Raw genomic sequence first — 19,956 nt, forward strand, 5'->3', positions numbered from 1 at the left:
TGCACATTTTGTCTAATCAGACACCCAATTTAGTGCTAATGAGCTGATGAGTGGAATCAGGTGTGTGCAGGGCAGGGCGTCCTCCAGGACAGGTTTGAAAACCACTGTATTAGGTTGTGTGTGCAATTAAAAAGGGCCATTATTATGATTTAAATGGCTTATTAATAAACGTGCGATTAGTCGACTAATGCTTCAATCGGACGACTGCTAGTAGACCAGAAAAATCTGTAGCTGAGGGCAGCCCTACTAAATTCATATAATTTTGGTATAACGTCTGCATAATGACTTTATTTCAGTGCTCATCTCCATTAACGAGAGTGGAATATTTAATGTAAACGGAGCTTAAAATCGTTTAGATTCATTACTTTTCTCTCTTCAGAAAAAAACAACATATAGAGACACCACCCCTCACAATGTAGAGCGCTTTGAGTGCTTAGAAAAGCGCTATATAAATGTAATGAATTATTATTATTATATGCATGGGTCAGAGTTTGCATGCAGGTGAGCAAGTTTGTTTTTATAAATCCCACCTTTCGCGTAGGAAGTGGCGTACGCCTCTTTCAGGGCAGGTTTTGTGCGTACGCCTGGACATTTAAATAAGGATCTCATGAATGAGTTCAGCTTTGAGAATGAAACCAACCTGTTTGTTCCTCAGTATCTTCATGTTTGACTCTGAATGTCTCTTCAATCTTCACGTCTTCACTCTCCTCTTTAATAAATGATATCTTTGTTTGTTCCTCAGCATCTTCATGTTTGACTCTGAATGTTTCTTCACTCTCCTCTTTAATAAACTCCATCTTTATAACAGTGTCTCGTGGATCTCAGCTGCTTCAGCAGGAGTTCTTCAGGAGTTTTTCTGTGTGTTTGGACACATTGTTAATGGACTTAAATTACCAGATGAAACAAAACTAGCCCTCAAATTAATAAAAAGGACACAAATTATACACAAGGTTCACATTTGTATTAAGATTTCTATTTAGTATTTACTGATTTGTGTATTATTCAGTAGATTCACTTTCATGAACACGTGCAGTTGGTTTGTAAAAGTGTTCTCGTTGTATTTACACTGTTTTAATCAGCAGGAGTCGACACCGCGCGCTGATTCGAATCATTGAATCATTTTGTGAATCAATTGATTCAGTTTCTATCACCACTGTTTTCAGAAAAATTCGTTTAAGGTAAAATGATCCACTATATAGGGACTGCAATGTCACTAAATAAAGCATTACAGTGTTATATTTGCTAACAACACATTTCACCATTTTATATGCAATTCCCCAACGAGTTTTAAACACTTTAAATGATTAAAAGCACACACCTTTCTTCAGCAGAATCACAGACGCGGGAGCGCGCGCAGCCTTATGACGTCACATCGCAACACCAAAATAAAAGTCTTGTCGCTAAAATATAATTTTACATTAGAAAACAAATATAATACCTAGGATGAATTGAAGGGATGAACTGCAGAGCTATCAAAAGTCCAAAGCTATTGACAATAATTATATCGAATTGTATTTCTATTATACATATATACATATATATATATACACAGTCATGTGAAAAAGTTGGGACACCCTCTTGAATTCCATGATTTTCCGTATCAGGACATAAAAAAATAAATAAAAAAAAATCTGGTCCTTCACTGGTCTTAAAATATGGAAAATAAAACCTCAGATGAACAACAACACATGATAAATTGCACCTTGTCATTATTTAAAAATGGAAAAGCCATGTGTGCCAGAGTTAGGACACCCTTACTGTTAACATGGCAGTTTGCTGGACTGGAGTCTGAATCAATTGTTGCTGCCATCAATCTGGGAAGAGTAATATGGCCATTTCCAAACAATTTGAAGTCCATCATTCTACAGTGAGGAAGATTATTCAAGTGGAGGGCATTAAAAACAGACCCCAATGCTCCCAGGAGTGGACGTCCCAGCAAATTCACTCCAAGATCAGACTGTGTAACGCTCAGAGAAATGGCAGACAACTCAAGAACTTGACTGCAGACTCTACGGGCCTCAGCTAACATGTGAAATGATAAAGTTCATGACAGTACAATTATAAAAATATGGGACAAGTATGGCATGATTGGAAGGCTTGCCAGAAGAAAGAATCTTCTCTCTAAAAACAACATGGCAGCACGGTTTAGGTTTGCAAAGTTGGAATTAAATAGGATGTCCTAACTTTTTCACATGACTGTGTGTGTGTGTGTATATATGTATATATATATTTTTTTTTTTAAATTGATAAACTACAGAACATTTGTTATATTCTCAATAAAGAATACACTCCAGTATCTTGGTCTTAAAATTACAAGACTGGAAAGAACTTCTGGATATTTCAAACTCATAAAAATGTTTTTAGATCAAAATTAAATGTGTGTTGAGATTTAACTGTTTAATTTATTATTTTAACTGAAACTGAATCCTTATTCCATCTCAGTTAAATCAAGCTTTATTTGGTTAAAGTGGATCTCATTAAAAGTCCATGAGTGTACAGCAGTGGTGTCCAACCCTGTTCCAGGAGATCCAGGCCGTTTCTCAAACAGAAGGCTTCCTCCAGAGGTCGCTTTTATAGCTGCATACAGCATCAAGGCTGGTTTATTTAAGCTAACTGAGGATTACATTCGCGGGTCATAAGCATATTACAACAATTTACGCTTAACTAAGAATAATGGTCAAATTTATAACTGTTAATATTCTAAAATAAGATCATATTTATGACATTGGTTGATGTTTAGCATATGTGGTTTTATTGTGGACTGTGTGATTGTTGAATGTTATTTTTTGAGCACAAAGTGACAGTTGAGTTTATTGAACAATGTAACATTGACGCTGCGGGTTGCAGTGTTTGTAAATTTATATCGATAGAATAAGATTCCTCTTATTATGTAGGTCAGTTTTTTTTTTTACGAATAAGGAGAGGATTCATGATATTGAGAGATTAGATGGCGACCCAGACTACAGCTTTGATCTTCATTTGACTTATTTCATCTGCAAAGAGACCAGTCACACTCGCTGGATCACGGACTGAACAGGACATCAACCTTTCTCTTCAATTTGTATTTTTTCCCGCGAACATTTTTTCTTTTTCTATTTTTTTTTTTTTTTTTAATTGAATTGAACTCAACTACATCACAACTGAATAGAATTGAATTTAAGTGCTACAGACATTTAGATTGTATATTGTTTTACTTTGTGTTTTATGTCATGACATAACATGCGATTGCTTATTTTATTTTGACTTTGATGAACTTCTTGTCTTACCTGTAGGGAAAAATGTAAATAAAAAAATAGCAGCCTTAATAGATCATCAAATACAAGTGGATCCACTGCACTAAACTAATTTATTTATAACTATTTATACTTATTAAAAACAAAACAAAAAAACTAATAGGAAAGAAGATTTTACTGTTGTAACATTTGTAAGAGTTTTCTTGTATGACTTGTTTTTCTTAAACAGCTTGTGTATAATATAGTTTGCCTCTTAGTAAAGTGCCGGCTTTTTGTACTCAATATCTGGTCTCCAGTCTGACTTTATTTGTTTCTCCCACTCCTTGAGAACCTAGAACTGGTCCAGTACCGTAAGTGTTGCGTTGGAGTACGCAGGTGCTACATATGGAAGAATTTTTCTGAAAAAAATTATACGCTGCATTAAAAATGTTTACAATATACAATTACTTCTCTTTTATTTACACGTGAATATGCAAAACAAAAATACAAAATGTACAAAGTATACAAATACAAATTACAAATAAATTACACTGCAAAAATGAACAAAGTACAACTTATTTCATTTTTAACTTGTATCACAAAAATAAACTACAGAAATTAGGTTGTTTTGTTGATAATGTGATATTTAAAAAAAAAATATTGAAAAATTGTAACATACCCATTTTTTCCACAATATTGTATTTGTTGACCATTCTCTCAAGAAGAGAAAACGGTCTCTCCCTGCTCTCCTCTGTCTCTCTCTCTGGAGTTTGATGTCCTCTCTGAGTAGCTCCACCAGCTTCCACTCACTCCCTCACCTGTCCCAGGACACTCACCCCCTCACCTGTCCCAGGACGACTCTCACTCCCTCACCTGTCCCAGGACACTCACCCCCTCACCTGTCCCAGGACACTCACCCCCTCACCTGTCCCAGGACACTCACCCCCTCACCTGTCCCAGGACGACTCTCACCCCCTCACCTGTCCCAGGACGACACTCACCCCCCTCACCTGTCCCAGGACGACTCTCTCCCCCTCACCTGTCCCAGGAAGACTCTCACCCCCTCACCTGTCCCAGGAAGACTCTCACCCCCTCACCTGTCCCAGGACGACACTCACCCCCTCACCTGTCCCAGGACGACTCTCTCCCCCTCACCTGTCCCAGGAAGACTCTCACCCCCTCACCTGTCCCAGGAAGACTCTCACCCCCTCACCTGTCCCAGGAAGACACTCACTCCCTCACCTGTCCCAGGACGTGTGGAAAGGTCGTGTGGAAAGGTCCCTAAGGCAGAGCAAATAAACCATGCCTGTTAACAATAGCACAATGAATTTCAGCAAAAATGTGTCTATTAACTTGCTTACTTTGTATTTATTTTATTTTTTTATTGATTTTAAACACAGAATAAAGTGTACACAGAAACAAAAAGCAATGATAAACACAATGTGTATAATACAAAAAAATATATAAATAAAAACCCATGAACAGACAAACCACAGTCAGAATAGTAAATAATAATAATAAAATTTGAACAAATATTAAATCAGATATTAAAGCTGTTTATGAGATGTGTATAATGCATCCTTCAAAAACCAAACCGTACCCTTCCGTCCCAAATATTTGAATCAGGGCTGAATAAAGAACTACTCTCTTTAATATACTGAAAGAACTTATTTGAACACTTCTTGAGGGAAAATCATATCTTTTCTAACTTTATAAAATAAAGAACATCTGAAAACCATTGAGAGGGGTCAGCTGAGGTGGCTCGGGCATCTGTTCCGGATGCCTCCTGGACGCCTTCCCGGGAAGGTGTTCCGGGCGCGTCCCACTGGGAGGAGACCCCGGGGAAGACCTAGGACACGCTGGAGAGACATTGGCTGTGTCCAAATTCAGGGTCTGCATCCTTCGGAGTACTCATTTGAAGGATGTTACGTCACAGCGCCGCGACGAAGGCTGTCCAAATTCGTAGGATCCTTCAAATGCGGCCCACAAATACGTCCTCCTTTTCCCCGAATTGGAAGGATGGGTGTGGTGGATCCTTTCCCGTCCTACCTATCCCATAATTCTTTTCGGCAGAGCGTAATGGCGGACGAAGCGAGCGGTAGCGGAGTGGGAGAGGAGTTTCTCTGACAAAACAAGCTAAAGTTTATGCTTCGGCTCAATGAATTTGTAGGAGAAATTAGTAGAATACTTAAAAACAAATAAAAATAGGCTATAATGGCTTACCTGGATGTGACTGTCTTGTAGTCTGATATAAAAAACTCTGACAACGAGCAAAGAAAGTATTTAATTTATTTAATTGCTTTATTTCTTCCAAAATAATTAAAATGAGGAGAATAACTCTTTGTTTGTCCATTTTCCCGCTTCTTGCTTGGCGCTGTCACGGTTGCTAGGCGACAGGATATGAGCAACGGGTAAGGGAGGGAACTGAAAGAAGGGTAGGCTGTCCAAATTCACAAACACCGACTTCCGGGTTTTGCGGACGTCGGAGGATCCCTCCTCCTTCAACCGGGTAGGAAGGATCCTAAGGAGGATGCAGACCCTGAATTTGGACACAGCCTATGTCTCCCGGCTGGCCTTCGGTGTCCCCCCGGAAGAGCTGGAGGAAGTGTCTAGGGAGAGGGAAGTCTGGCCATCTCTGCCTAGACTGCTGCCCCCGCGATCCGGTCCCGGATAAGCGGAAGAAGATGGATGGATGGATGGAAAACCATCGAGAATGTGTGGGGGGGATTTTAGATTTCCAGTTCAGCAATATTAGTCTTCAAGCCAAAGTGATAGCATCTTGTTTAAGAGTTGACAAGGCACAGAGGGGCAAGTTCCAAACAAAGCAGTGAGAGCATTCGGTTCAATTCTTTCCCCTATAATAAACAATAAAGTTTCAAAAATGTTTGTCCAGTAGTTATACAATCAAGGGCAAAGCCAGAACATATGGATCAGGTTTGCTGGAATTTTACTTTGTAGTCTTTCCCAAGCAGGCTCATTTTCTCCAGAATAACCCTAAAACAAGAGAAAAATGGAAACACTTATGAAAAATATAAAGGCAGGTTTGCAATAATAGGACACAGCAGGATATGCATACAAAATTCTGAAGTGCTCAAGTTTGGTTAATACATTTGTAGACATATCTTGCATGACAGCACTACAAAAACAACAAAAAGAAAGACTATTGCCTTATATACTGGTTGTCTTATTGTATGTGGGCTGTGTAAAAAAAAAAAAGGCTTTTAACACTTGTTTCTCGAAGTATTTGAGTACATGAAAACACAACACTTACACTTCAATGTGAATTCCCCCACAGAACTCTCATCCTTCATGTTCTTTGAATATAAACACTGTGGTCATCTGTCCGCAAGTGATTCTGGGATATGGTAGCGTGGGAAGTGTCCATCAGATGTACACTTCATCTTCCTGGGAAACGAATTATGGCAGCCTTTGTCGTGGCGCGGTGATGCAATCGTCCTTGGAATGTGGTCTTCAGAGGGCGCATCCTGAATTGGGACAGCTTACGTCGTGACGCAATCGCACTTCGGTGTCCACGCACTCCACATTGGGACACAGCTAATGACACTATTTTCTGCCTTCATAATCGACTTTCATTTAACATCAACTGATCTAATAATAATGAATAAAAATCTGCAAAGATGAATTTCATATTCACAAAGGTGCGTCTTGGGACAAACCAAAATTTAATTGACAATCAAATACATTTATGCATTTAGCAGACGCTTTTAGCCAAAGCGGCTTACATTGCATTCAAGTTACAGTTTTTACATTTTATCAGCTATTTCTTTCCCTGAGAATCGAACCCATGGCCTAAGCGTTGCTAGTGCCATGCTCTACTATTTGAGCTACAGGAAAATACAGCAAAAAAGTACAACTGAATACAACATAACCACTTATTTGTAGTTGTGCTCATTTGGAAGGCCAAACAAAGTAGTTTTGCTTTTGCAACGAAACACAGCGTCTCCATGACATGGCAGCAGCGACAACACTAAAGCGAGAATAAAAGTTACACCTATTTGTGTATACATTTGGGTGGTGTTATGCAAAGTGTTTATAAAGAGTATTTCTTTGGGTTTGAGACTTGAATTTTTAAACAATGTAAAACATGAAATCACATCATATGACTCCTTTAAGGTCCTATGTAGCGTTTTCAAAGGATGGTTCTATTTAGCACCAAAAATGGTTTAGAACCATTTATCTTAAGAGTGCATGTGAAAGATCTCTCTTGAGAATGAATATTTTCATGCCAGTTAAGACATCTGTCTGTAAATCTCTGTTCACACTGATGATAGTTAAAACAGTTCTCTCTTGACTGAAGCCTCATGTTGTAAGTAAGGGTTGTTTCACATGTAGTTTTCATGTGAGCCTTAAGATTTCCTTTTTGTGAGAAGCTCTTTCCACACAGTTTGCAGGTTTAACTACAGGTGACTTTTCATGTGTGAATCAAGGATTGCTTTATAGCTGAAACACCTTCCACACTGATCACATGGAAACTGCTTCTCTCCAGTGTGAACGACCATGTGAAGCTGAAGAGATATTTTGCGTGAGAAGCTCTTCTCACACAGTTTGCAGGTAAAAGGTTTCTCTCCAGTGTGACTTCTCATGTGGGAATTCAATTGTGCTTTATGTGTGAATCTCTTCCTACACAGATTGCAGGTAAATGGTTTCTCTCCAGTGTGAAGCCTCGTGTGAATTTGAAGGCTTACGTTCTGACTGAAACTCTTTCCACAGTGAGTGCAGGTGAAGGGTTTCTCTCCAGTGTGGATTCTCATGTGAACCTTGAGGTTTCCTTTAAATCTGAAACTCTTTCCACAGTCATGGCACGTGGAAGATTGAGAATGAATTTTTTCATGCCAGTTAAGGTGTCTCTTGTCTGGGAATCTCTGTCCACACTGATGACAATCAAAACAGTTCTCTCTTGAGTGAATTCTCATGTGGTAAGTAAGGGTTATTTCACGTGTAAAACATTTTCCGCACTGAGCACACGTGAAAGGCTTCTCTCCTGTATGAGTTATTATGTGAGCCTTAAGATTACCTTTTTTTGAGAAGCTCTTCCCACACATTTTGCAGGTGAAGGGCCTCTCTCCTGTGTGATTTCTCATGTGGGCATTAAGGGTTGATTTATATGAGAAGCTCTTCCCACACAGTGTACAGGTGTAAGGACTCTCTCCAGTGTGAGTTTGCATGTGTGAATCAAGGGTTGCTTTATGTCTGAAACACTTTCCACACTGATCACATGGAAACGGCTTCTCTCCAGTATGAACAACCATGTGAATCTTAAGAGATCCTTTTCGTGAGAAGCTCTTCCCACACAATTTGCAAGTGAAGGGCCTCACTCCTGTGTGATTTCTCATGTGGGCATTAAGGGTTGATTTATTTGATAAGCTCTTCCCACAGAGTTTGCAGGTGCAAGTTCTCTCTCCAGTGTGACATTTCATGTGTGAAACAAGGGTTGCTTTATGTCTGAAAGACTTTCCACACTGATCACATGGAAACGGCTTCTCTCCAGTGTGAATGACCATGTGAATCTGAAGAGATCCTTTGCGTGTGAAGCTATTCCCACACAATTTGCAGGTAAAAGGCTTCTCTCCAGAGTGACTTCTCATGTGGGAATCAAGCTGTGCTTTATATGTGAAGGTCTTCCCACATGGATTGCAGGTAAAAGGCTTCTCTCTAGTGTGGCTTTTTATGTGGCGTTTTAGGTTTTCTTTACGTGAGAAGCTCTTTCCACATTGTTGGCATATGAAAAGCTTCTCTCTAGCATGAACTTTCATGTGGTTTTTAAGGTTATATTTTTGATTGAAACTCTTTCTACATTGATGGCAGGTGAAGTAACTGTTAGATTCAGTCTTCTGAACTTCTTTTTGTGATGAAGTTGTTTCAGACTGTATGGATATTTCCACAGTCATGAAATCATGTCTCTCATATTGATCTTTCTCTTCTATCTTTGAAAGTTCTTGCCTCTCTTCTTTTAGCGCCATCAGATCTAAAGCAAAAGAAGACAAATACAAGTTAATGGCAGATTACTGGCTAAAACCAACAGACACAAAACCAAGATAAATGTATTAACATCAAAACCAACATTTTCCAAGAAAACTGTGGTATTATAGACTAGTTACTCCTGTTCCTAGGGACCCACCGCTCCACTCATTTTGTTGTCTCCATTTTAACACACCTGATTCAGATCACCAGTTCATTAGGGGAGAGCTCCATCAACTCAGTGTATCAGATAAGGGAAGCATACAAAATGTGCAGAGCGGTGGGTCCCCAGGACCAGGATTGAAGCCACTGTTAGAGACCAGTCCTGAATCTGCCATTCATGTCAATAAGTACTAGGCACGGTTTAGGTTTCTTATATCTATCCGACTGCTAATACTTTATGTAAACAAACAGACATTACATCAAACACAAGTATGGAGTGCATCAGGGCTCAGTATTAGGTCCTCTGCTTTTCTCCTAGTACAGGTACATCTCAAAAAATTAGAATCTCGTGAAAAATATTTTTTCTTAACTTTTTTTAAAAAGTGAAAATTTCATATTCTAGATTCATTACATGTAAAGTTATTTTTTTATTTATTTTGATGATAAGAGCTTACAGCTCATGAAAGTAAAAACATCCAGTATCTCAAAATATTAGAATATTTACATTTGAGTTTCAATAAATGACCATCCCTACAGTATAAATTCGGGGTATCTCTTGTTTTTTGAAACCACAATAATGGGGAAAACAGCTGACTTGGCAACGGTCCAAAAGACAATCATTGACACCCTCCACAAAGAGTCACAGAGAGTCCTTACTGAAAGGTGTGGCTGTTCACAGAGTGCTGTATCAAAGCATATTAAATGCAAAGTTGACTGGAAGGAAGAAATTGGATAGGAAAAGGTGCACAAGCAACAGGGATGACTGCAAGCTTGAGAATACTGTCAAGCAAAGCTGATTCAAACACTTGTAAGAGCTTCACAAGGAGTGGACTGAAGCTGGAGTCAGTGTATCAAGAGTCACCACGCTCGGACGTTTTCAGGAAAAGGGCTACCAAGCCACTTCTGAAACAGAAACATTGTCAGAAGCATCTTACTTGGGCTACGGAGAAAAAGAACTGGACTGTTGCTCAGTGGTCCAAAGTCCTCTTTTAAGATAAAAGTAAATTGTGCATTTAATTTGGAAATCAAGGTCTGGAGTCTGGAGGAATACTGGAGAGGCACAGAATCCAAGCTGCATGAAGTCCAGTGTGAAGTTTCCAAAGTCAGTGATGATTTGGGTTGCCGTGACGTCTTCTGGTGTTGGTCCATTGTGTTTTATCAAGTCCAAAGTCAATGCAGCCGTCCACCACAAGATTTTGGAGCACTTTATGCTTCCATCTGCTGACAAGCTTTATGGAGAAGCTGATTTCCTTTTCCAGCAGGACTTTAGCACCTGCCCGCAGTGCCAAAACCACTTCCAAGTGCTTTGCTGACCATGATATTACAATGCTTGATTGGAACTACTGTTTCAGAAAGGAGGTTAAGTATGTTAATCCTGAAATGAGGGAAACTCTGGGTTTTCCATTTCAGAATGGTAGGTTTGTCAAACCCAAGAAAGCAGAGTAGGTCAAGGCCATTTCTGAAAGAGAGGCAACTTATACTCAGAGTGAGTTACCATGGTAACTTACTCTGGGTTTACCAAAGAAAATCCAGGTTAGGTTCAGTTTATTTCGGTCTCCTCCCCCTTTTTAAAGTGTAAGCAGTGTTTATATACCTCATTCTTTTATTCACACTGCAAAAATACTTTTCTTACGGAGTATTTTTGTCTTATTTTAAGTAGGCTACAAATATCTCATTCTTAAGTTAAGATACTTTTTTTTTTTTTAAATGAATCTTGGGGGAAACAAGTGAGTTTTAAAGTGCCCCTATTATACCATTGTTAAGGTTGCTAATATTGTTTTATGAGTCTCCTAAAACAGGTTTACATGCATCCAAGGTCAAAAAACACTTTAGTTTTCTCAAAAAATAGCTTTAATTTGACCTAATTTCTAAATGATTCCTAAACGACTTGTGCGAAGCAGTTCAAAGAATCAGTCTCTCTAAACCCCTCCTTTCCGTGAGCCCTCGCTGCTGTGATTGGTCAGATGGCGCAGTCTACCACGTACAGCACGAATGACAGCCCATGGGCGGACATTATGCAAATGTGTTACTACGTGACGTACAGCCGTAACCGAATATGATTCGAATTCCTAACGACGCGTTTAGGCGATTGCAAGACAACTTTTTTTTTTGATAAACAATAACTTTATATATCGTGCACTTTCGGCTACACAACTTTGCAGAAAGTTTGTTCACATACTGCTACATGGCAAGGTGAAAGAAAGTTGTGCACTTCCCTTAAAAACCCGAATAGGGCTCAGGTGCAGGACAAAAAAATAAATTATAGTAAAGGAACAAACGTAATGTCCGCACACTGAATTGACTGCTCCATAAAAAATTCCTTTGCAACGTTTCGATCATCAGGTCTTCGTCAGGCACAGATAACAATCTTTGTTATCTGTGCCTGACGAAGACCTGATGGTACACATACTGCTACATGACACACTGCATGAAAGGTAATATTTGAAAAGGCATAATAGGGGCACTTTAAAAACTGTCCACCATAGGGTAAGAAAAATAATATTAATGCAAATGGAAACAAGAAAAAAATGAACTAAAATGGCACTTTCTTTTATACAGAATACTCTAGACGAGGCGGTTGTATAAATTAGTAGGGATTTTTATTTTTTCAATGTTCACATGCATTACTAATTTTTAATAGTAGTTTTCTATAAAATATCGGAGATGCAGAGCACATTTGTAAGGCCGCTGTATGTAGACTGATAAAGAAAATGTGCGTCACTCGCACGCTCTTTCTGAGAATTTTTTCCTGGGCACAAATCCGTCAAAGAGGAGTTTCACTGGACTGTAGGTCAGTGTTGTACCAATCGGTTTAAATGAGGCTAATCTGATAAATGACATTCACTTGATATCATCTTGCTGCAAGTAACCCAATAATTAGAATTTCCTTCAGGATTTCCAATCTGGTTTGATGCATTGATGACACACATATTCCTACCATCGCACCTTCTGAAAATGAATTGGATTACTCTATGGAATGGAAGGATGCCAGATGATGGGGCAGTACGAGATGCCGTAACCACCTCCACAGCTGCTAAATAAACATAAATTATTCACAATTCATTTGGTCATCTTTATTTCCTACACATATTTTTTTTTTTTGACTTTTAAAATTGGATTTTAAAATACTTCCAGTAGGCCTACTTGACCATCTCCACTTCATCTGTCAGTGGTGCTGGTGCAGAGGACAAGTCAGTTGTTAATTTCATTACTCTAAGTAATGTAGGCATATTAGAGAATACTTAATTATGTGATACAGCGTTAGACTATGTGGAAAAAGAAAATATACACTGATATTTATTGTCAAATGTTTGTAAAGTCATGTAGCCTACAATCACAAACATTTTATGCTTAAAACTTTACCTTGATTGAATTGTTTTTATACATTTTTAGCTGCTGCCCCAATATTTATTTGATTTTTAGCCGCGGGAAACCATTAAGAATAAATTAGTTAAATAATTTACAGTCTTCACCTTTGATATTATAACAATGATAAAGAATTAAAGTTACGCATTGACTCTGAAGTACGTAGACATCTTTTTGTTGGGTGCTGTTGCCATGGTGGAGCTCCACTGATCATGACTTTTCATAGTCATGGTGCACACGCTAAAGTCAGCGTATTCAGAGTTGAATGAACTAACACAATTCAGAGTTTCCCATCTCAGGGTAAATCAACTCAGAGTTCAAGGTTAAACCTCCTTATTGAAACGGGCCCCTGGTCAAGATGGCAGCACACAAAGTTTCACAAAAAAAAACAAGTACAGAACCATTGATCACGTCGTGTGTGCTTTTGCTTGATCTTTTTTGATTTCATAATTTAAATTTCTCCTTTATTAACCCTTTCACACGCGAGTTTAAAATATTCTAGCTGAGCCCCCAGCATAGGCGACCATTATTTTAGAATGTATCACCTTATTGTTTCCATGGCAAAGTGTTACGCTTGTCATGTGACACACCGTAGCCACAATAACGCTGTATGACAGATGTACCTCTTTTATTAAATTTTTCCTTTTTTATTATAAATTTTCACACGTGCGCTTACTATATTATGAAATATCTGATATTCTGATTCTCAAATACGTGCAAGTAAAGGTATTTGGTAGTTTAATCACGTTTATATTGACCATGTTAGTTGATCTATGGCAGGTGATGGGCGCCACCATGTTAATTCGCACTGAATCTGAGCTGTGGGATTTACAACACATAAATTCATCCTCAAATTCACGTTAAATGGCTTACGTGATGAAGGCATAGCAAACTGTAGGCTGTAATAACTACCGGTAATGACAGTAACTCACGATTGAGACGTGAACCAATGATGCTAATGCGCTCTAGTTATTAGGTGTGTTCGACTTGAAGCAGCACTGCAGAACAATCAGTGTATAACATCAAAGTACCGCGAGAGCGATTCGCAAGCATCAGGAGCGTCTGCTCTAGCTCTCACTGTACTTTGATGACACACTGGTCGGTCTGCAGTGCTGCTTCAAGTCGAACAGACCTAATAACTAGAGCGCGGTGGCTCGATTGCGTCATCAAGTCCTGATTTAGCCCCACCCAAAAAAATCCTGATCACGAAAATGGTCTAACTCTTAATTAATTACTACATAGTTCAGTCTTTGTAACATGTTTAAGCAATGCATTTCTAACATTTATAATGTATTTACAAACAATTCTCAGAATTGACTTTACATGGACTTTAAGCCTCTTAAACTTTTACTTATACTTTTATGATGGCTATTATTGTTCATTAAAACTGACATTCAACAAAAAGAGGCAGAGTTGTGCTTATTCTCGCGCTTTATCATCGATCGCTACTTTCCAGCATACGCGTATGTAAGGGTACTGTTATTGGTGGAAACGCAAGCTGGATCAGAGTGTTCGGTCCCGAATCGTACCGTACTGTACTGTACTGACCCGAAACACTCAATGGAAACGAGCCAAAAGTAAGTCTCCAGTGAACTGGGAGAAGAGTAGAGTAAACTTTCTAGTTACCTACCCAATGTGTACATGATATCAACAAAACATGTCGTGTGTATTTTAACAAACTGTAAATGTATTTTTCTGGGGGGTTTTGCTAGTACTTGTATGTATTTAAATGTCTGGAACCTAAAATAAGCATTATATGGTTGAAAGCACTGGATAGTTGTGATAATATGTCAAGCTCTCCGATCTGGCTCCGCGACCAGCTAAAGCGTGAAAGCAGATTTGAATTCAGCACGTGATGCAATTCTAATCACACTGGTGTGATCACTCTATGATGGTCCCTGGAGTGTACGATCGTGTTTTAAAAGGTTCAAAGAGGGCAAGCACCAATGTACAGACCAGGGCCCTCGGTCCAAAGGATGGAGCTGGTACAGACTTTCATAGTGGGTGAAGTAGAGAAGACCGTGCTTCTATCAATCCAGTCTCCCCAAAGACTCCACAGTCTTGTGCCCTTACACACTCTAGAATGGACCACCCCCTTCGAGGTCCCTTCATCTCCACTGGTCTTGTCCAGCCTCATGGCTTTTTTTATGTCTGCTGGTACCACCCAGCCTTCTAATATCTGCTTCCCAGCCATGGGAAGTCATCCAAAGCCCCATTATCCTTCCATCCAGCTCCCCAGCTCCTCCCTTACATTGGTTACACGCAGCTTCTCAGTCATGAGCTCAGCCTAGGTGCTCAGATTCCTCGGCTTTACAGTAGCCAGAGGGATTTTGAGCCACTTCTCTTGCAGAACAGTGGCCAGGTCACTACGTGATGCTGGTGTAGGAAAATGTTTCCTGACTCCCTCCTCTAAAACACCCCAAAGTAGCTCAATAATATTCAGACCTGGTGACTGTGCAGGCTAGTGGAGATGTTCAATTTTACTTTCATGTTCATCAAACCACTCTGTTATCAGTCTTGCTGAGTGTATTGGTGCATTATCATCCTGATACGGCATCACCTTCAGGGTACAATGTTTGAACCATTGGGTGCACATGGTAAACTTTCACACTCTGCTCTTACGCCCCCATTCACACGGAGCGTCGGCATCAACGCCTCTCGTTTACTTTGAATGGAGTGACGTCAAGAGTTGCCCAACTTAATTTTGGGTCCGTTGTGTCGTTTCACTGGCATTGCTCGCGGCAGAAGTTGAAAACTTTAAGCGCCAACACAGACGTCAGCCAATCAGATCGCCTTATGCAAATATCTTACCGCAGACGCTAGCCAATCCCGTTCATGCAATACCAGAAAAGTATCTGATTGGCTGTTGTCACTATGACGGCGTGTCAGCACCAAGCTTCAGACACGCCCTCCGTCAAGCGTTGACGCTGACGCCCGTGTGAATTTTCACCCATTAGTCACGACTAATCACATATTAATATGTTTATATTGTCATAATTATATATAAGTGATTTACCTCAATGACACCAGGTTTCAATTTAATGCTTCTTTCCGGACAACTCAAAATTCCGATTTTTCCCACCTCCTACTTGGAAATAATGTCTAGAACGGTGCTTGTAGTCAGACATCTGACCTGTGAACTCGAGGCAGATCGATCAACCCCGACTGCTTCCAGCAAGCATACAGTTACTGTAGTGTGGACCTAATGTATGTCAAAGTTAACATTAAGTATTATTTTTGCTTATGTTTAGCTTTTTGTCAACTGTTTTCAAAATTAACAGAAGCATTTTGTTAGTTTTTTTATGTTTTTGGTATAATTGACACAAAAAGACGAAACACTCTCGCTGTGTCATGGCAGCATCATTTGACCGGTGATTGACTGGAACTCAGTGAGGTTGGAAAATTTCAAATCAAATGTTTCCACATCTGACTTTGTCTCAAATGCTGCATAAAAGCAGTGCTGTCTCTTTAAAATCTGATGCACATGACGCGAATTTAACAAGTCTGGTTTTCTCCCTATTCTTGTGGTCATTTAGGATTGCTCATTTAAGATTAAGTTTAAGTATTTTGACCTTTGACATTTTGTGTGTTTTTGTCCGGTATTTGTCTGGGTAGCATGAGGACCCACTCCATGTCAAATAAAACCATATGACATTCTTCAGAAATATCATTCACTTCTGTAGAGCTGGACATTTTAAAAAGGATCAAATGAGTGAGTTCAGCTTTGAGAATGAAAACCAACCTGTTTGTTCCTCAGTATCTTCATGTTTGACTCTGAATGTTTCTTCAGTCTTCACGTCTTCACTCTCCTCTTTAATAAACACCATCTCTGTTTGTTCCTCAGTATCTTCATGTTTGACTCTGAATGTTTCTTCAGTCTTCATGTCGTCACTCTCCTCTTCAATAAACGCCATCTCTGTTGGTTCCTCAGTATCTTCTTGTTTGACTCTGAATGTTTCTTCAGTCTTCACGTCGTCACTCTCCTCTTCAATAAACGCCATCTCTGTTGGTTCCTCAGTATCTTCATGTTTGACTCTGAATGCTTCTTCAAACTTCACGTCTTCACTCACCTCTTCAATAAACGCCATCTCTGTTGGTTCCTCAGTATCTTCTTTGACTCTGAATGTTTCTTCAATCTTCACGTCTTCACTCTCCTCTTTAATAAACGCCATCTTTACAATAGTGTGTTACGTGGATCTCAGTCTCTCCAGCAGTAACTGGATCAATCAGCTCTTTAATTATTTCACTGAATCAGTCAAGAGTGATAATTAATGGCCTTAAATTACCTGATTGGACACAAACAAAAAACACCGCATTAATGTTTTACATTTGGTATTAGGTTAGGGTTGCCAACCGTTCTGTATAATGCAGAATCATCTCGTATTTAAGGCATTACAGAAGTGTTACATATGAAAGACATATGGAATACAGTTTGTCCCGTATTCACATGCCCAACAAACACAGAACGATCCCCTATGGTTCCCATTTGGTTATTTTTGGGAACCAGAATATTCCCTGCAGGTTACTTTTAGTTTTATTTTCACAAACATGTAAAATAATTCAAATGTTGCAGATGTTTCTGAGTGATGACCAGCAGAGAGATTATTCTAATGCTGAATTGAACAAACAGAATTTCATGTCTGAAATAAGCTTTTAATAAAGTGTAGAAATTAAAGCAGCAAATGCATGTTTATCTGAACATCAATCATGTTCAGATGAATCCAGATTTTTAGCTAAAATAGTAAGCCAAGGTTAAGTATACTGTGAAATGCATATCATAAATGTGGTACAGTAAATATTTTGGGCATCCCTTATTCTGTCCCTAATTTCCTATAAAGAATCACACTTGTCCCTTAATGTCCTTTTCTAAAGTTGGCACCCTAATTCTATTTATTGCTGTTGTTGTTGTTATTATTTATTATAAATATCTGTTCATTTAATACTTATTACATTTAATAAATTGCGTTTTAACGGGGAAAAAATGCTACTGGTTTGTAAAAGTGGTCATCGCACGTTTCTGTCAGTTTGCGCTTCGAATCACTGAAACATTTTGGAAGCCATTGATTCAATTCACTCTCATCACTTATTGTCAGGGACCGAAATCATCGTGATAAACTGATTCACTATCGAGTCAAACGAGACTGCTTACTCATAAAAATAACGTTTATTAATAGATAAAGTGTCCCAATGTTTAATTCATCAATAATTAAGCCTTTTTTGCCTGATCTGGCTGCATTGATTTAAACACTTTAACCCCCGGTTTCACAGAAAAGGCTTAAGCCTAGTCCTAGACTAAAATGTAAATCTGAGCAGTTTAATCTGTGACTGATCTTAAATGATATCAGTGGGCTTGTTTTGTCTCAAGATGCACACCAGTAATGTTTTATTCTAAGGCACGTTTATAAAATTACTTAAAACTTGAACTAATCCTGCTTTAGTCTAAGCCTGTAAAACCAGGCCTAAATGCTTAAAAACACAAACCTTTCTTCAGCCGAATCACAACAGATGCAAGAGAGTGGCGCAGTCTTATGACATCATACCACTACACCAAAATAAAAGTCCTGTCATCACAAGGCTGTCTATAAAAATGCAAATTTAAATGCCAAAGGAGTTAAGAGTTGATTTCATGATGAAATACATATTTAAGTACACGTTGTCCAATTATGTGTTTAAAATATTAAGAACTAAAGAATGTGAGATTCTGTCTGAAAGACAGAGCTTTAATGTTGTAGAAACCATTGATAAAAATGCAAACAGTGAGCAAGAAAAAAATATATAATCTCAGTGTTACTTAAGGGTTTATAAACATGTCTGTTGTCTTTGATTAGCATAAAAGTAAAATAAAATGACATTCAGAGGACTTAAAGCCAAGTGCCTGGTTGCATAAAGCACCTTAAGTGTAATTTTCCCTTAGGAACGCCCTTAAGTTTCCCTTACAATTAAGGACGTTGCATAAAATGTCCCTTAAATGACACTTAAGGGTTTCTTTAGTTGAAACATCATAAACCCTTAGAATTTCTCTTAAGTGTCCCTTAAAGCTCATTAAGTGTTGCATAAAGCCCCTTAACTGTCATTTTCCTAAGTATAACATAAGGTATGGAAAATCACCTCAAGTGTTACACAGCGAGCAGATTCAACTACAAGACACAATCGGCCGCTTTATAACTGATTTTAATTTAGGCATTTATTCACAGTAATCAAATTACATACAGCTAATAGCTCAAACGTGAGTGCGTCATGTGAGAACACATTTATATTCTATAATATTTTATTCCTGTAACTTACTATATATTACATTGGTGATGACTTGAAAAACACACATAAAAAATATATTTTCACAATCGTGTGTTTATTGGGTTTACATTTTTTTTTATTCAATTTAGCTGCAGCAATCGCTGCTGTATTCCATCATATGATATTTCTATGAGTCCGGATTGGACTTTCAGCGAGACAGCACGCTCCGGCTTTGTCTCTTTGCATTTAAATATAGATTTATTCACATTAGTCCCTGAAAATGTTATGTTTCTGTGAAAACTTACACCACTATCTGCATTAACAAATAACATGTCCATTTTTTAACGGCAAAACCTGGGTCGCTGTCGTGAAATACTTAACGGTTTCCCTCAACTAAGGGAATGGTTTAAGGGATTGTATGCAACACCCTTAAGTCATGCCCTTAGTTAAGGGGAAATCATGCCTTAAGTGTCATACTTAAGGGAAAAACTTAAGATGCTTTACGCAACCGGGCACAGGTCCCCTAAGCGTTCCAAATAGCAAGTCCTGTGAACTTGACATCTTTGCGGACGTCCACTCAACGTCAAGGGGACCCTACATGCTGACGTCCAGAGGAGGTTCACAGAGGCCATATAGGGGACGTTCTGGGCACCTTTTTTTGTCAGCTGGGATCGTAGCAAGTCTAATTTGCATTGTATACACTCTGCTGAAAACCAAAACAAACAAACAATAGATACCTTCACAAAAATGCTATGGCTTCTACTGCAAACACCATTAGAACCATTACAAACCATTAACCATTAACACCAATACAAAATGGTTTCCTGACAAATTACCAGTAGAGACCAACATGAACCATAACAATTTCCATTAAAATCATTACAATTCCTATTTTAACCAGTAAAACCATTACAAATTCTGTGACGTTTCTATTATTTTTTTCAGTAGGGATATTTACATAAAATGTAATTAACAAACATTTTATGTAGATGTTTGTGATTCA

The 19,956-nt window shown here is 38.7% G+C and overlaps 2 protein-coding genes across 2 annotated transcripts in view; one reads left to right on the forward strand and one right to left on the reverse strand.

The window, feature by feature from the left end:
* Nucleotides 1-4,497, forward strand: part of LOC306861465 (uncharacterized protein) — a gene marked incomplete at its 3' end in the record, with an annotated part of 50,780 nt that extends 46,283 nt beyond the window's left edge. The window contains exon 10 of the mRNA XM_079403716.1: nucleotides 4,003-4,497. Within this exon, the coding sequence (XP_079259842.1) occupies nucleotides 4,003-4,497 (495 nt within the window). The remainder of the gene's footprint in view (nucleotides 1-4,002) is intronic.
* A 2,361-nt stretch (nucleotides 4,498-6,858) lies between these two features.
* Nucleotides 6,859-18,268, reverse strand: LOC306861333 (uncharacterized protein). The gene is made up of 3 exons (XM_079403542.1): nucleotides 18,201-18,268; nucleotides 16,462-17,005; nucleotides 6,859-9,198 (listed from the first exon to the last, which is right to left on the reverse strand). The coding sequence occupies exons 2-3, from the start codon at nucleotides 16,889-16,891 to the stop codon at nucleotides 7,631-7,633; spliced, it is 1,998 nt and encodes a 665-aa protein (XP_079259668.1). The 5' UTR covers nucleotides 16,892-17,005; nucleotides 18,201-18,268; the 3' UTR covers nucleotides 6,859-7,630.
* Nucleotides 18,269-19,956: the final 1,688 nt, after the last annotated feature.

Source organism: Barbus barbus, assembly GCF_936440315.1.
Source record: "Barbus barbus genome assembly, chromosome: 42".
In the NCBI taxonomy this organism is placed as follows: Eukaryota; Metazoa; Chordata; class Actinopteri; order Cypriniformes; family Cyprinidae; genus Barbus; species Barbus barbus.